The 17,533-nt window shown below is 43.5% G+C and overlaps 1 protein-coding gene across 3 annotated transcripts in view; it reads left to right on the forward strand.

Annotated features, from left to right (window-relative positions):
- Positions 1–15,500: 15,500 nt before the first annotated feature.
- Positions 15,501–17,533, forward strand: part of TPD52 (tumor protein D52) — a 106,675-nt gene continuing 104,642 nt past the window's right edge. For all 3 annotated transcript variants that reach the window (XM_036097092.2, XM_078072285.1, XM_078072286.1), the window contains exon 1: positions 15,501–15,976. In XM_036097092.2, the coding sequence (XP_035952985.1) occupies positions 15,958–15,976 (19 nt within the window). In that variant the 5' untranslated portion in view covers positions 15,501–15,957. The remainder of the gene's footprint in view (positions 15,977–17,533) is intronic.

Below are 17,533 nucleotides of genomic sequence, written 5' to 3' on the forward strand. Positions count from 1 at the left end.
CAGAGCTCCTTGCTAAATGTAAGGAAAAAAGACAAAGTATTTAAGAGCAGAGAGAGGAAGCTAGAATTTATTGAGCTGGGTTGGCACTTTACACAACGGAATGGCCACAAGCCTGGGAGGTGGGGCTCCCTAAACTCAGAGAGGTTAAGTAAACTGCCCACTATCACACAGCTAGTAAGATGTTAAATCCAGATTCAAGTCCCAGTCTGTCTGAATTAAAAGCCCCTGAATTTTCTAGCATTCTTTTAGACTTTATAATACCAAAAAAGTGATATTCCTACCTTGAAATGCTTGTTTGGGCTAAGAAGACATCTTAATACACCTTCCTTATCACATAGTTACTTACTACTCATTTGTGTGGAATCCTGTCCCAAGTTCATAATACAGTGGTACGGTGATTGCCCCTTTGCCATCTCTGCAGGCGAACAAGAGTAGTAGTGGTGGTAGTAATAATAATTCATTTTTACAACTTAAAAAGACTTTAAAAAATACATGTAGATTCTTTCAGGAGTCTCATGATTCTTTAAGGGCAAGTTTTACTATTTCCTTTGGATAAGAACTCTGAGCGTGACAGGCTGCTTTGCCCAAGGCACATGTTTAAATGACATACCAGAAATATGTCTCCTGATTGAGAATTTCATGCCATGTCCATTGCACTGGTCTTTGGGAGTGTCCTTCCCATCACGGTCTGAAAAGTGATTTGCAAACTACTTTGAGCAGCCCTCCCCGGCTGTGGTCAGCCGGCAAGCATGCATTTAGGCCATGAGTCCGGAAACAGTGTGCTGAGCTCTGGAGTTGTACTGAGGTCAAAAGCCAGATCTCCTTATGCTGCACATTAAGCTTCCACAGAGGGAATTGGAGATTACTTCTATGGAGTTTGGAGTAAAGTTTTGCTGAAAGTCATTGTATTTTTATAGCCTGCTTGAAACTCTGTATTCTGTGTAATAGCTGTAAATTCTTCACATAATTATGGTAGGCTCTTATAGCTTATTTTCAGTTGCAATGGTGTAAAAAAGAAAATAACCAATATTTCTCTTTGAAGTTCTCCTGTGCAGAGTAGTCTCTCTTCTCTCTCCAAGCTTGGTTGCCTGATTCATTTGTTTCCAGGAACTTTTCTTTATACAATACAAATTCATTCCCACAGACCTGAGATAATTACACTTTAGACAATTCCCATCCTTTGTAATTATTTACCAGTTCCCTATCCTTTTCTCAGGATGTGCATAATTAGTCAAATAAATATACTTAGTACTCCCCTCATTTTCATATAAGTTTACATGCTGTTCTAAAATGCGGAAAAATTGTTCAGAGGACTCCTAATTTTGCGTTCACTTATTTATGATTGTAAGTATTATTGTATGGTCCCACTGGTGTTTCTTGCATGTTTAAATCTTCTTTAAAAAAATAAACTATTTTGAGGGGCACCTGGGTGGCTCAGTCTGTTAAGCCTCCAACTCATGATTTTGGCTCAGGTCTTATCTCAAGGTCGTGAAAGCGAGCCCTTCGTGGTTCTGCGTTCAGTGCAGAGTCAGCTTGAGATTCTCTCTGCCCCACCCCCCTTGCACTCTCTCTTTCTCTCTCTCTAAAATAAATAAAATCTTTAAAAAAAAACTATTTTGAGGGGTGCCTGGGTGGCTCAGTCGTTAAGCATCTGCCTTCGGCTCAGGTCATGATCCCTGGGTCCTGGGATCGAGCCCCGCATCGGGCTCCCTGCTCCGCGGGAAGCCTGCTTCTCCCACTCCCACTCCCCCTGCTTGTGTTCCCTCTCTCGCTGTGTCTCTCTCTATCAAATAAATAAAAAAAAACTTAAAAAAAAAAATAAAAATAAACTATTTTGAAATTCAAAATTCGTTAAATGTTGTGTTTGGTTTTACTTTGAAAAATAAATTCTCCACCTCCCCTCCTACTTATATGTTGTGCGTTCATTAATACAAACTATCTGATTTCTCAGCAATTTTATTTTTAGAACTTTTGAATAAATTAATGACTAAAATGGTAGAATAAGGCAGATACACACACATTTTATTTATTTATTGTTTATTTATTTATTATGTTAGATATTTATTTATTTGAGGTGGGGAGCAGAAGGAGAGGGAGAGAGAGAATCCCAAGCAAACTCCACTCTGAGCTCGGTCCCACGACCCTGAGATCACGACCTGAACTGAAACCAAGAGTTGGAGGCTCAACCGACTGGGCTACCCAGGTGCCCCTACCCACACATTTTAGCTAGTCACAGTCATGATATACCATTAGTGAAGCATTTTATAAACAAGCTACTGTATTTCATTCATTCTAAGACAGACATTTTTTCACATTTTACCGTTACTGAAATTGAGACATGTCTTACAATCATATGGTAAAAATCATAGTGTAATTAGCAGTGTTTTTTCTATCTTGGCTGAATGACATAATTAAGTTGCATCTTTAATTTGGTAGCATCTTAGATTCTATCAAATACAATATATACCAATGCTATTCTACATGTTTTCCCTCATTCAATCCTCGTAAGCAATCCCATGATATGGGCAAATTATTCTCCACATTTCACAGAAGAAGAAAATAGATTAAGGAATCTGCCCCCCATTGTTTATCAGCTATACCATAGTCTGAGGCATGCTGATAACAACTAGGTCTCACAGGAGTGGGAGGGAAAGCTTTGGTTTGTAGCATTTGCTAATTTCCATGGCATTAATACTCTCATATGGCCAACTTCAAGCTACCAAGATGAAGGCCCTGAACACAGAATTAGGAAGATATGGACAAAATTGACTTTTGTGAGAAGATGTGAGCTGGCCAGGCACATCACTTATGTTGTGTGTTCTTCAGGGCACCCTTTACCAAATCTATGTCTTGAGGATCACTCCTACAGCAAATACCACCATCTCCAGCTTTTCCTTGGTTATCCCCCCTTGGATGCCCTTTTGGCTCTTCTAGTCCAGTAGATAAATCGTTCCTTTCTTACTACTGACAATTTCCTTGAGAATCATTATTGAATACAGGAGAAGGAAACCTAGAATTTTGATAATATGGTAGTAAGAACTGTGAAAAGTGTGAGACTTTCTCCTGCTTACAAGCTAGCAAATTAGTCAGTCAGTTTTGTGGATGTTCTTACAATATTCCTGGATCAGAGACCAAGGGCTTTATTATTCATAGAGAAACAGTAGCCGCGGCACTGACATTTACTTCTTTTCCGCAGTGGCAGCCGCCTGAGTCCGGACGCCCAGCAGATGATGTAGAGTCCCGCACGTGCGGCGGGTGGCATTACAGGAGAAGAAACCTGAGTCCGGGGCACCCAAATCCTACGTGGGCAGTAACCTTGCCTGACTTTGCCTTCAAGGAAATACTATCTATCTTACAAGGCTGTCAGTGAACCTGCCCTTTGCTTCAGAGGAAAATCTCTCTGTCTTCCAAGAGTGCTCACTATACCATCATCTTTTACAGGACAGTGTGGAACAAGATATGCAGAAACGTGAGGGACTCACGGAAAAGCGTCCGATGAGTATGCCACTCTGTCGGCCACTCTGATTCATCACACTCACAGCGGTGAGGGCTGAAGCCATTTGTTTTTATTTTTTTGAAGATTTTATTTATTTATTTATTTATTTATTTATTTATTTATTTATTTATTTTAGCGAGAGAGCACAAGCAGGGGGAGGGGCAGAGGGAGAGGGAGAAGGAAGAAGCAGACTCCCCGCTAAGTGTGGAGCCTGACACAGAGCCTGACCCTGAGCCTGACACAGAGCCTGACTTGGGGCTTGATCTCACGACCCTGAGATCATGACCTGAGCTGAAATCAAGAATCGGATACCTAACTGACCAAGCCACCCAGGCGCCTCAATGAAGATTTTATTTTTAAGTAATCTCCACACCCGTCATGGGGCTTGAACTTATAACCCCGAGATCAAGAGTCACACATTCTACTGAATGAGCCAGCCAGGCGCCCCCTGACTCCATTTAATTTCTCCCACACAGTTTTTTTTTTTTTTTAGATTTTATTTATTTATTTGAGGGAGAGAGAATGAGAGACAGAGAGCACGAGAGGGAAGAGGGCCAGAGGGAGAAGGAGACTCCCCGCTGAGCAGGAAGCCCGATGTGGGACTCGATCCCAGGACCCTGGGATCATGACCTGAGCCAAAGGCAGTTGCTCAACCAACTGAGCCACCCAGGTGCCCTGTCTCACACAGCTTTTAACTAAGGCTACAATTCACAGCATTCCAGTTGCAACTGGATGGGGCCAATCTGCAGTATTGACCACAATCATACCCCTAAGATCCTGGATACAACTAGCTGAACAAATTCCAAAAGCCATCAGGGTGTATCTTACATAGCTTTATGGCTTTGTCCTTTAGTTTCTGTATTGATTTTTTCACTTGGCCTGAGGTATTAATACAGGTGCAGTATTAGACACCATACAGATTCTGCCTTGATCTACAAAAAAGACATCTGGGGCAATTCATCCATGACAACCCTGGCCAATAAATTGAAGATAACCTGAATGCTTTCCAGGCTCAAGGTGGTGTCGGGATCACTTCAGCTAGAGTCAAGGACAAATTTTGAATTACTTTTCTAATTTCAATGATAAGTCTGTTAACTCTCCGGGAATTTTCCTGAAGTAACAAAACTTCATTTTGGAGAGATCTCTGCTGTTGTCTGAGGGCTACATGATCTACTTATGGTGTTTCCTTAAATACTTATAGGTCTCTTATGGTTAATGTGCAAGTCAACAAGTTTTTTGAAGAGAAGCAAGTTAACTTCTAGTTTCCATATAGGAAGCACAGTCCCGGGGCACACAGGGTGCCCCTGGAAAGAAAGTGTTGTGTCTAATTTTTTTTTACTCTAACTTTTTAAAAAGCTTTTATTCATTCATTTGAGAGAGAGAGAGTGTGTGCGCTTGAGAGAGAGAACGAGTGGGGCAGGGGGAGGGGGTTACAGAGGGAAGGGAGAAGCAGACTTCCCACTGAGCAGAGAGCCCAATGTGGGACTCGATCCCAGGACCCTGGGATCATGACCTGAGCCGAAGGCAGACAGTTAACGACTGAGCCACCCAGGCACCCTGAAAGTGTTGTGTGTAATTGTTGAGACCCCTAAGTGGGACCAACAGAGTCAGGGAGCCCAGGTTGACAGGGCAGCCAGTGTGGCCTCCCAACTGTCTGATGGGCTTCAGGGTTCCCAGTTCAGTTCAGTCTAGGCATTATTTCTGGAGGGATGACCTAAGAGCAGTCAGTCCAGCCTGTTCAGTTTGTTCATATGACCAGTCGAGTGGCATTCTTCTGCCGCACTGAATGATGGAGTGATGACTATAGAAGTGGGAGTGAAGAAGACATCCAGAGGTGTTGACAGGGTTTTCTTGCCTGGGAGGTATAGAAACCAAGGCTATCCTCTGCTGTTTCTAACAGACTTCTTGACACGATTAAAGGGAATGGTGCCCAAATAGTGGTCAGAGCTGTCTGGGGGAGGATGTTAGACTCAACAGTTAAATTTAAGACACCTGCAAAGGTTTGGGAGCAGTTTTGTGAGGAAGGCTCCAGTGCAGTTCTAAATCATAAAAACCATTAATGTCCTATCTCTCCTATGCCCCTTGGATCTTAAGATGTTCCTTCCACTGCCAAAAAATCAACGTGCTCCATTCTAGCAGCTACAAATTTGCCTTTATTAAATCATCCTCTACTTGTATTTAGACCTCTTATCCAGAAGGAGCAGATGCAAGAAGGACAAGAGTATTTTGTTTTGGGTTCATAGCAAAATTGAGAAGAAGGTACAGAGATTTCCCACAGATCTCTTACCCCCACATATGCATAGCCTTCCTCATTACAAGTAAATTTTTCAAAACTTACAGAGACCCTTTACGTCCCTACTCTGGTCCACATGTCTAATATAGGGGGACATGATGAGCAGTGTTCTCAAATAAGTGGTCATTAGCTTTATGATCTAAGCCATGTCAATCCAAAGAGATAGCTACCACTTTTGTTGCGTAAGGTCCAGATACTACTAGGGCTAGCCAGGCTGCATACTGAATACACCATTTGCATTTCATCAGTGAGGCTTGTTGGGTCCTTCCTAATTGTTAGTCATCAAGTCCATGTTGACCCTCCTCAAAATGAGAAGATATCAGGGGGAGAGTCCCAAGGCCTCGATAGGTCAGGTATTCAGTTTCTATAGGAGCCAAATAATTGCTTCTAGTTGCTTCTAGTCAGAGGGACAATAATTCCAAGACCGAAGGGGTATCTTCACAAAGAGGCTGCCTCCCTTTGTCAAAGGCTCCCATTGGTGAAATCATCAAAGAGACGTATGGCAGAAGGTTGTTATTAGGGTTGCGGGGTTCCAAGGGAACGACTACATCTGGCTTTTACCTGCGAAGATAATCTCCCTGAATTTATGATCATTCATAGTACAAGCATGTGAAATACCCATATCGATTGCACAGTGTCACTGGAAAACACAATATGTTGAGTAGCGCAAAGGATCCTACCCAGAAGATCACATTAGCTTCTTTTCCCTACCTTGAACCATGCCCAAAGCTCATTAACTTGATCAGGACTCAATTATGCCCGAATTCTACTTCACTCCTATTATTTCCAGTTATGTGAACCAGTAATTACATTTTTTACTTAAGCTACTTTGAGTTGGGTTTCTTTTTTTTTTTTTTTAAGATTTATTTATTTATTCTAGAGAGAAAGAGAGAGCAAGAAGGGAGAGAGGGAGGAGAGGGAAAGAACCCCAAGCAGACTCACCTCTGGGCAGGGAGCCCGACACAGGGCTCCATCTCATGACCCTGAGATCATGACCTGAGCCAAAATCGAGAGGTGGAAACCCAACTGACTGAGACACCCAGGCATCCCTTGAGTTGGGCTTCTATCACTTGCAATTAGAAGAGAAGTGATGAATACAGTTGAAACCTACAAGATACACTAAGAAGTATGGTTTAAACGTTAAAAGCCATGTGTAGTCACACAACGGAAAGATTTTCATCACATAATTGATATGGTCAGCATATTTGGCTTTCTCTGATTGGTACTGCATTGGAAACAGGGACAAAAAAATAGGGAAGCTGGCAGTCATTGATCAAATTCTAACTGTTCTTGTGTTGTTTGCTGCAGGGATTGTGATTTGGTTTCCTGAACTGGTGTGGTTCAGAATTCTATTGTCATAAATAATCTGACCACCTCCCCATTTCTATACTCAGCCTCTCAGGCCCCTCTTTTGGTCATTCTCTCAGTTTTGAGAAGTTAACCAACTCAGGGAATGCTTGAGATCCAGATCTTTACCCCATCTCCAGGAGAGAGTTGTCCACTTGTGTCCATAGCCTAGTGTATTGAGAGATCATCTGGCAAGAGAGTGACTGAGAAGATGCGTTTAAAACATGAGAAAATATGGTGGATTAATATCATGACCACTCTGACAAAAACAAGAACAGTTATTACTACTTGTAAGATGCTTCAATACCAGGAACCCCAATTGCCCAACCCAAGACAAGAGAATAAATCCCATAGGCCTTGAGGATCCATCTTAGAAAGCCAAGTTGCTTTATTCCTTCACAGGATGCATAGTCTATTTATCTTGCCTGCTTTATTGACCCGAGTGCAGCAAGAAGTATTAATGATAATACAAATGACCCCATGCCTGCACAACAGGGAATCTAGAGTTAGGGTATCGTCTCTCTCCATTTGTGCTGAAGAGTTATGACTGATCTGTATTGCATCAAGGGCAGAGGTGGTATTATTAATAATTTTTGCCAGAGTTGGTGATATGCTTCTTACAGTCTTTTTTATTTGTACAGTTCCCACCATTGGAAACATGGCACTGATTGTTCACAGAAGCAACGAGTCTTCAGTAAATGAAGGGTAAGTCTTCGTTGTCCTCTCATCCTGCTTAGAAGTCAAAAATCATCCTTATTCTTTTTACTTTAAAAGTGACCCAATTTTTTTTTCATCTCTGGAAATTGTAGGATCTTTGTCTTCAGTGCTCTGTATTTCATAAATATGTGCCATGTTCTGGGCCCTCAGTGAGCCCTTCAAATCAGAAAATCACGTCCTTCTGCTTGGAGAAGTTCCTTGAATTATTTTCCTGGTGATTTCCTTCTGTTTCCTCTCTCTCTCTCTTTCTCTCTCTCTCTCTCTTTTTTTTTTTTTTTGGATATTGGCTTGCTGGAATCAAACTTTTAATTTTCTTATATTTTCTCCTCTATTTTCCAGCTGTTTGTTTTTTGTTCTATTTTCTAGGAAATTCACTTGACTTTATATTCCATGGAGAGACTTAACACAAATGTATCATACATTTATGAGGATCGGAAGTCTAACATGAGGGGTGCCTGGGTGGCTCAGTCGTTAATCGTCTGCCTACGGCTTGGGTCATGATCCCTGGGTCCTGGGATCGAGCCCCTCATCGGGCTCTCCACTCAGCAGGAAGCTTTCTCCCTCTCCCACTCCCCCCTGCTTGTGTTCCTGCTCTCTCTCTCTCTCTGTCAAATAAATAAATAAAAATCTTTAAGAAAAAAAAATGAAGTCTAACATGAGTCTTACTGAACTAAAGTCAAGATATCTGGAGGGCTATGTTCTTTTCTGGAGGCTCTTGGGAAGAATCCTTCTTTGCTTATTCAGGTTGTTGGCAGAATTCAGTTTCATTGAGATTGTAGAACTGAGGTCTGCATTTTCTGGATGGCTATCAGTTAAGGGCTTTTCCAGCTTCTAGATGCTACCTGCGTTTCTTGGTTCATGGCCCCTTTCCTTCATCTTCAAAGCCAGCAACTTCAAAGCCAGAATGGAATCTTTCCCATGCTTCTAATCTCTCCTGCCTCTCCTTCTATCATGGCATCTCTCAGTCTCCTGCTGGAAAAGTTCCCAGCTTTTAAGAGCTCATGTAACTAGATTGGCCCCACCTAATAATCCAGAAAAATCTCCCCATCTCAAAATCCCTAACCTTAATCCCTAGCTTTTGTTTAGGTTTAGGATGTCGACATCTTTGAGAATCCTTATTCCGCCTAGCACAGGAGTTTCAATGTCCACTATAATATATTTAATTTCTAGGAACTCTTTGTTCTTTTTTTAAGGTTATTTATTTAACATTCTTAGTTTATTAATCACCTCATGAAAAATCTGCACAATCACCACAGATAAAGCCACTGCAGCATGTTTACTTCTTCTGTTGTCCAATCTCCAGCTCACTTTTTGCCAGCACCAATGTTGGCTTTTGCAGTCCCCCTGACTTTCTTCATTCTGTTCTTGCATTCCTTTCGCTGTTTTCTTGACATCTTTTTCTTCTCATACAGGTCATGTTTGCAAGTCTATGTTTGGGTTCATTTTTCTTCGCATAATCCAAGAATCATAAATCATGCCAAAGCCAATTGTCTTGCCACTAACAAAATGGGTTCTGAATCCAAATACAAATATGACATCTGGTGTGGTCTTGTACATTTTGGCTAGTTTTTCCCGAATTTCTGTCTTAGGTACTGTTGTCTTTCCAGGGTGAAGGACATAATTGACCATCTGTTTCTGCTGAAGTAGTCAGTTGGTCATGAACTTCCTGGTCCGGATAGTTACTGTGTCGTTCATGATGGCAGCCAAGCTTCACGCAGTCGGGGAGGAAAAGGGCAGGCTTTTATTTATTTATTTGAGAGAGAGAGAGAGAGATAGCTAGAGAGAGCTCAAAATGAAGGGGGAGAGGGAGAAGCAGGCTTCTCCCTGAACAGGGAGCCTGATGTGGGACTCGATCCCAGGGCCCTGGGATCATGACCTGAGCCGAAGGCAGACACTTAAGCTACTGAGTCACCCAGGTGCACCTGTTCTTTTTTGTTAGCAAATTTTTGTTTCATGTTTGGGATATCTTTACTTCTCTCTCTGAATGTAATAATGATAGTTAAGAAAAAAAAAATGTTTGTTTTCTTCTCCCTGTGTAGTTTGTTTCTTGTAAGTTGCCTTTTTGTTGTGTTTATTTTGGTCCCTATCTTCCATTGTGAAACTATCTCTTGGTTTGGGGCTGCCTGCTATTGGGATTTAAGTAGCTGATCGGTCTCTCCGGGTTCCTGAACAAGACTTGTAGGTCCTGGGTTTGAGGGTAAGGTGATCTGGCTTTTTCAATATCAACATTTTAGTTTTGTTTTGTTTTTCTTGGGTTGGTCACATTCTTGAGAGATGGATCTTTCAGTCCCCTGCTTTCTAGGTATTCCTGCTTTTATAGGCCTGGCTGTCCACATTCTGGGAAACAAGGAAGGGGAAGATGGGAAACCTTACCATTCATAATATAAACAGCTAATGAATTTCTCTCCTTGCAATAGGAAGTTACCTTCAAATGTACTTACTGTCCTGTACTAAGAGATTGTCCAGTTTCCTTCCCTAGAGAAATCACCTCAGTCTTCTGTGTAGAGCTAGGGAGGGAATTGAAACCTAATTCCTTTTTATTTTTATTTTATTTATTTATTTATTTTTAAAGATTTTATTTATTTATTTGACAGAGAGAGCACAAGCAGGGGGAGCGGCAGGCAGAGGGAGAGGGAGAAGCAGGCTCCCCACTGAGCAGGGAGCCTGGTGTGGGGCTCAATCCCAGGACCCTGGGATCATGACCTGAGCTGAAGGCAGACACTTAACCGACTGAGCCACCCAGGTGCCCCAACCTAATTCCTTTTTAGGTAGACTTTCAACCAATCTTCCTGGTTGGAACCTCACTTTCTGTATCCACAGATACCTGGTGTCAAGTCTTGAGGGTTTGGAAGTTCTGTAGTAGAATTAGGTTCTTCCTGGCTTTCCCTACTGCGAGCTTAGCAACCGACTTTCTCAGATCTGCAAGATCAGTTATCACGATGTAGCCTCTCAACTCCTCTTTGTCCTTGTGGATTTATCTCTTTATTGTAATTTTAGTAGCATGGGGAGGAAGTAAGAATGAATGAATGTTCATGCAGACCACTGAATTATGTACTTTAAAAGGGCGAACTTTATGGTAGGTGAATTATATCTCAATAAAATAAAATTTTAAAGGGAACGAATGTGCGCAATGTGCCATCTTTCTCCCAATGCGTGCCTCCTAATTTTAGAGGTGTGACTAGTGAGCCTGAGAAGCCCAGAATGGTGATGGTTTTAAGTGATTACTTTTAAGTGAGAGTTCAGCTAAATCCACTCAGGTGTTCTGAGTTGTATCTGGCCTTGCAGAGTTGTATTTTTGGTGAAAGTGACACAGACTTCTGTTCCTTGGCCCTGACCTTGGGCACTTGCCATTCTAGCCTATACCATTTAGGAGAGGGGCACTGGTGCTCTGGAAAACTAACCATCCTTGCAGGGATGAAATGGCCTGCGGGTCATTGAGTCAGATGCCAGTTGAAAAATGTACAAATGTTAGTCACTTCATTATTGGATCTACATATAATTGATACGGTTTATACCATACAATAGTCTAAAGGATAGATGGAAATATTTGAGAACAGTGATGGTGGAGAGTCCAGGGCAAAAAGAACTATGGCTCCCCCTGTTCTTCCCTCCCCACCCAGCTCCCATGATGTAATTTGATAAACACACAGAGTTCAAAATGACTTAAAAAAAATACAAGGAAGATTAAGTGGTCTATGGCTTTTCTTAACATAGCCCAAATCAATAAAGTGAGATCACTTTCTGTTAACATTCAGGGATTTACACATCTACCTTCCATTAGTATGAAGTACTCTTTCCTGCCAATATCACTTTTACACATTTTATTTTACTTATTTATTTTTTAAAAAAGATTTTATTTATTTGACAGAGGGAGAGCGAGCATAAGCAGGGAGAGCATCAGGTGGAGGGAGAGCGAGAAGCAGGCTTCCAGCCGAGCAGGGAGCCCGATGCGGGGCTTGATCCCAGGACCCTGGGATCATGACCTGAGACAAAGGCAGACGCTTAATCGACTGAGCCACCCAGGCGCCCCCATTTTTACACATTTTAAAAGGTGTTTATTTCATACTCACAGTCTGTCTTTTACATGGCTGAGAATATAGATGGTCACGATATTTTCTTAAGCAATTAAGTATTAATTACCAGACATTAAATCAATATTTCTCCAAAACTTGTTTTTGGTTTCTTGGGCTTCCAAACCCTCCCCCAGTATATGTATCTAGTCTACTTGCACAGTTCAAGCATTAAGAGTCTCTCTTTCTGCTGGAATATGATCACTTTTTTCAAAGTTGTGGTGTCATATGCCTTCACATGCCTTCAGTTATTTGACTAATCCGGGAGCCAGAATTGCCCTTAGGAACACTTTGGATTGAGAGAGTTGGCAAATAAAAGGCCCCCATGAAGAATTTCAGATAAATAATGAATAGTTTATTTTAGTATAAGCATGTTGCAAGTATTATAGGGGATATACTTATACTAACAATTACTTGTTGTTTATCTGAGATTCAAATTGAACTGGGTGTCCCATATCTTACCTGGCAACTCTAGATCCAAGCTATTGGGGACTCCCTTACTGGGCCCCGGGCTTTAGAGACTGCCCACCAGTGTCCCAGCTCAGGGTGAGGAGTCCTTGGCACCAAGTGGACATACCCATCCATTCCTGCACCCTGTTTATAGACCATGCACTGTGTACCTGCAGCTCCAAAATCTCCCATCTAAACCTATGTTTTCAGGGCGCCTGGGTGGCTCAATCGTTGAGCGTCTGCCTTCGGCTTGGGTCATGATCCTGGGGTCCTGGGATAGAGCTCCTCATCGGGCTCCCTGCTTGGCAGGAAGCCTGCTTCTCCCTCTCGCACTCCCCCTGCTTCTGTTCCCTCTCTCACTATCTCTCTCTCTGTCAAATAAATAAATTAAAAAAAAGAAATCTTAAAAAAAAAAACACAACCTATGTTTTCCGGGCCTTTGGCCTTTTCCCCAAGAGAGTCTTTTTGAGTGCAACCCTAGTCCAGAGGTATGACCATGGGGTGGCTGATGGGAAAGGGTGGATAAAGAAGAGATATGTGGTTAAGCTGCTCATACAGAGAAGCATGCCAGGCCCATATGGATATAGGACAGAACCCTAGGTGAAAAGACAGAGCCCAAAGAGAAAGCCAGGGCCCTCCATTTGTACCCTTGTTCCAGGCCCCACAAATGAGAAGAGTGGGTCTACAGAGAGCATCTGACCACCCATACATTTTGTGTGCTTTCTGCTGGCTATCTGATGGGGAATGAGGTCAATGAGGACAGAGTGTAGAAGTTTTCATCCTTTCCAATATTTTCATTTGCTTCATTCATCTGCTTTTGGGGAAGTTTCCTTGTATAAATTTCTATCCTTTCCAATATTTTCATTTGCTTCATTCATCTGCTTTTGGGGAAGTTTCCTTGTATAAATTTCACCAGTGGATGGATATTTGAAAAAAAAAATCCATGTCACCATTAACAACAGCACTACAAACTAAATCTAGTGTCTCTCTCCTGTATTGAGTGAGACTTTTAAGGGATGATTCAGCTAAATGCACCCAGGTGCTCTGTTTAAGTGCTAGCTAATCTCCAGAGATTCCTGAGAGTGCTAAAACATAAGCTCTGTTTACATCAGACGTAACACAGTGTGAGTTATAAGTGCAGATTCTGTTTGTCAGGGAAAAAAAAATTAAGTAGAAGGAAGACACAAGAGAAAAGCAGGCTTATGTGGAAATATCATGTGCTGGGTTGTTTATGGTGTGAACAGTGCTTATTTAACCTCATACAGAAAATTAAGTTAATATTTGCCTAAGGCTCAGGATTGCATGAACCCACCTATGTTGGTGCAGGCCAGACAGGGATTTTTAAATGGCACATTGCATCAGTTAAGATTGCTTTTGGCTCCATGTAACAGGAAACTAACTATAATGGCTTTAAAAACTCAGGCATTTATTTTATTCCTGTAAGAAGCTCCACAATGCCACTGAAGACCCGGGTTCTTTCTGCCTTTCTACTCTGCCATCCTTGCTTGCGGCTTTCTTCCGCATGCTTGCAAGATGGCTGCTGCCCTTCTAGGTGGGAAGGGGGAGGGTGAAGAACAAAAGAAGACAAGTCTGTCTTCTTTTAAAATGATTTCTTGAAGGTTCCAGCTAGCAAACCTGGCTCATATCTCATTGGTCACTAATGTGTCAGAGAGGCATGCCCAGCTGCAAGGGAGCCTGAAGTGACCAGTGAGGTTTCAGCTGGACACATTGCTATCCCAAACAATATTTGGGTTTTTAGGAAGGAACATGGGAAAACTGGATATTGGGTAGGTTATTAGCCATCTCTGCCACAGATGTGAACAAGCATATAAATTCTTCAAAAAGAAACCAGGGCATTTTTTTCTTCCAACATACAATTAAAGTCATCTAGCATATTAAATAGATACAAATAGAATAAATACTGTTTTCAACAACACAATTTTCAAGGGCTGTTTATGTGTCCACAAGTTAGTCTATACGTTGAGAGTTTCTCTCTCCAGATTTTTATCTCTGTACAAGAGATCTAAACAGCAGTTAGTAAAAAATTCTTTACCAGATTGTAGAATTTTCTGCCAATGCCAAAATTTACCTTACATTTAAAAAATCACTTAAAATTTTTTTTTAAATTTACATTTAAAAAATCACTTAAAAAAAAGCCTATCATTGTACCTCTTTGTTACAAACACTAGATTGTTAGTGGATCCAATATAACTTGTTTTAAAATTTAAACCTGAAAGCTATACTTAAAATGTTTATTAAATGCATGGTCTAATGAAAGGGATGAAAAGGTGAGCAAAATGATCCTTGACCTCCTCTAGCTTATAAGCTACTAGGTTCTAACTTAGGGCCATGAAACACGTAAAGCTATGGCCGTAGCAGGCTGGCTGGAGAGATGAATGCTAGGTCAGTGCCACCAGGGAGAAGGCCAAGCGCAGTGGGAGTAGGAGAAATCAAAGAGGAGAGATCTCCTCTGGTTGGGGTACACAGAATAAACTTCACCGAGAAGACGTTGGAGACGCAGGCAAGGAGCTACACCTCGCTTACAGTGCAATGGCATGGAGGAGACGTGGAGTCGCTTCAGGTACCTATGGATAATTTTAAAGTATATTAATAAAAGCCTAGTGCGTGTGGAGTACTATACTATGTTGAAAGATGAAGGTCAAGCCAGAGTCTCCAGGTACATGACACAAACGGAAGGTTGCTTCACTCGCAGACCTAGATGGCTTATGAAATTGACGTACCACCTCAGAACGACATATTCAAAGTGGTTCTATGGGAAACGAGTAAATGCAAAAACCACTTTGAAGACAGAGTGCAGATGATAATAATTAAAAGTATTATTCCGGGAACTTCGAACTATTTGTTGATCAGTGACTATGAAGCCTCAAAATACATTCCTAATTTGTCACCGAAAAACCCGCAATGTCTGTGAAAAGAGAGATTCTTTGTAATCTCCCCCTCTTTGCTTGTTTTGCTAGTTATTGAAGATATCAGAGGATGTTGTTTTCGGCAGTAGGAGACTACGAAGACTCTAAGCGAAGAAAGAGCCATTGGCATTTCTAAGTAACCTTCCTGCGTTTTCTACTCAGTAAGTACACAAGAGCAGGTGCTTGCGGAGGCAGAGAAAGGGCATCTTCCATGCCTCAGAGGGAACTTTTGATATTATAAATAACTTGAGAGTGGGACGCCAACGCCAGCCGGCTTCGCGAGCGGTCTGCACGCAGCCTCCATGCTCGATTCCACCTCCTAGCCACCCTGCTCTTCCCTCCCGGCGCCGGAGTTCCGCCGGGTGCGAGCCGGCCCGCCCAGCCCTCCTAGCCGGGCGCCGCCCGCCGCGCCGACGTGGCCGAGCGCACAGGTCGGCCGGGTCAGGTGGTTGGGTGACGCCCCGGGAAAGCGCTCCCCGCCGAGGGCGGGCGGCGCCGCCGCGCCCGACGCCTCCGGGGGAGGGGACTTCGCGGGAGTCGCGGGCGGAGGCGAGGAGGAGCGCGGCGCGGTGCGGAGCGGCGGGCGTGCGTGCGATCCGAGCGGGACGGGCTGCAGGCGGCGGAGGCGCAGAGGACGCGAGGCGGCGGGCGGGAGACATGGACCGCGGCGAGCAAGGTGAGGGCGCCGGGAGCGCCGGCGCGGCGTCTCCGGGGTGGGCGCGGGCGCGGGGTCGGGCGCGGCGCCGGGCTGCACGCGGCCCGGCGCCCGAACAGGTGCACCGCGTCCCCGGCCGGCGCCCCAGCGGGAGGCGAGCCTTCCTCAAGTTGCATCTTCCGGATCGGGTTCTGGCATCCTGGTGGGGCCGAGCCGCAGGGAGCGGCTCTGGCGGGCGGAGCGGGCTGATGGGGCCGCGTGTGCGCGCGCGCGCGCGACTGTGTGTGTGTGTGTGTGTGTGTGTGTGTGTGTGTGTGTGTAAGAGAGAGAAAGAGGAGAGAGAGAGAGAGACGTGCAGACAGAGAGACCGAGAGACAGAGGGAAAGAGACAGAGAAGGGGGTGGGGAGGGAGAGAAGGAAGGAAGGTTCTGGGTGGCGGCGGAGGGGCTGGCAGCAGGCTCGCGGAGCTGGGGCTGTGGACCGTGATGCGCTTTGGGTAGAAGGCAGCGCGAAGGGAATACTGTACAGCCAGCTCCTGTAACTGGTGGAAACTGAGGAACTGACGACAGTGGGTCGTTTCGCCACTCAGGATGGGAACATGACTACGCCCCCACCCTCCCTTCCAATATTGAGACTTTCTGCCCTCTTCTAGTTAACGTGGTTAGGATTTTTGGTGGCGTCTGATCCTATGGCGATGGTTTTGGGCGTATATATGTAACATGAGAGGTGTCCCTAAATTATGTTCTGGTGTCTGTGGGTTTATTTTGGGGGAAGGGAGCTTTTCATAGTAAGGGTCGTCTTTTACTCATCAAGATGAAACCCCATAGTCTCATTACTACTGCTTTGGATGCATTTGTTTCTGAAAACAGTATCTCAAGTCAGATTGTCTCCACTAGAATTATTATTTTTTTAAGATTTTATTTATTTATTTGACAGAGAGAGACACAGCGAGAGAGGGAACACAAGCAGGGGGAGTGGGAGAGGGAGAAGCAGGCTTCCCGCAGCCCTGTGCGGGGTGGGATCACGACCTGAGCCGAAGGCAGACGCTTAATGACTGAGCCACCCAGGCGCCCCTAGAATTATTAAGAGAGATGTAAACAGGAGGGCATGGCTTAAATATTTAAATATATTGCTTCATCTTTGTGATAATAACCCAGTAACTGTAATACAGTTGCGTGGCACGCTTTTTATTTTTTTTTTTAAAGATTTTATTTATTTGAGGGGGGCACGCTCATGATGGGGGGGTGGGGAGCGGCAGAGGGAGAGGGAGAAGCAGACTCCCTCTGAGCAGGGAGACCTATGCTGGGCTGGACTCGGGGCTCCATCCCAGTACCCTGGGATCATGACCTGATCTGAAGGCAGACCCTTAATCGACTGAGCCACCCAGGTGCCCCGCGTGGTCGCTTTTTAAAAGATACATAAGTGGTTAAAAAAAAAGTTAACAGTATTAAGGTAAATTTTAGGAAGTGGGGATAGGAATTGCTTATATTTTGAATTCAAACACAACAGTTTTAATTTTTGCTTACTACTCTTTGCATTTGCCTTTATGCGTACTTTTTATGTAAATGAAACCATATT

The sequence above is a fragment of the Halichoerus grypus genome, chromosome 5 (genome assembly GCF_964656455.1).
Source record: "Halichoerus grypus chromosome 5, mHalGry1.hap1.1, whole genome shotgun sequence".
NCBI classification, from domain to species: domain Eukaryota; kingdom Metazoa; phylum Chordata; class Mammalia; order Carnivora; family Phocidae; genus Halichoerus; species Halichoerus grypus.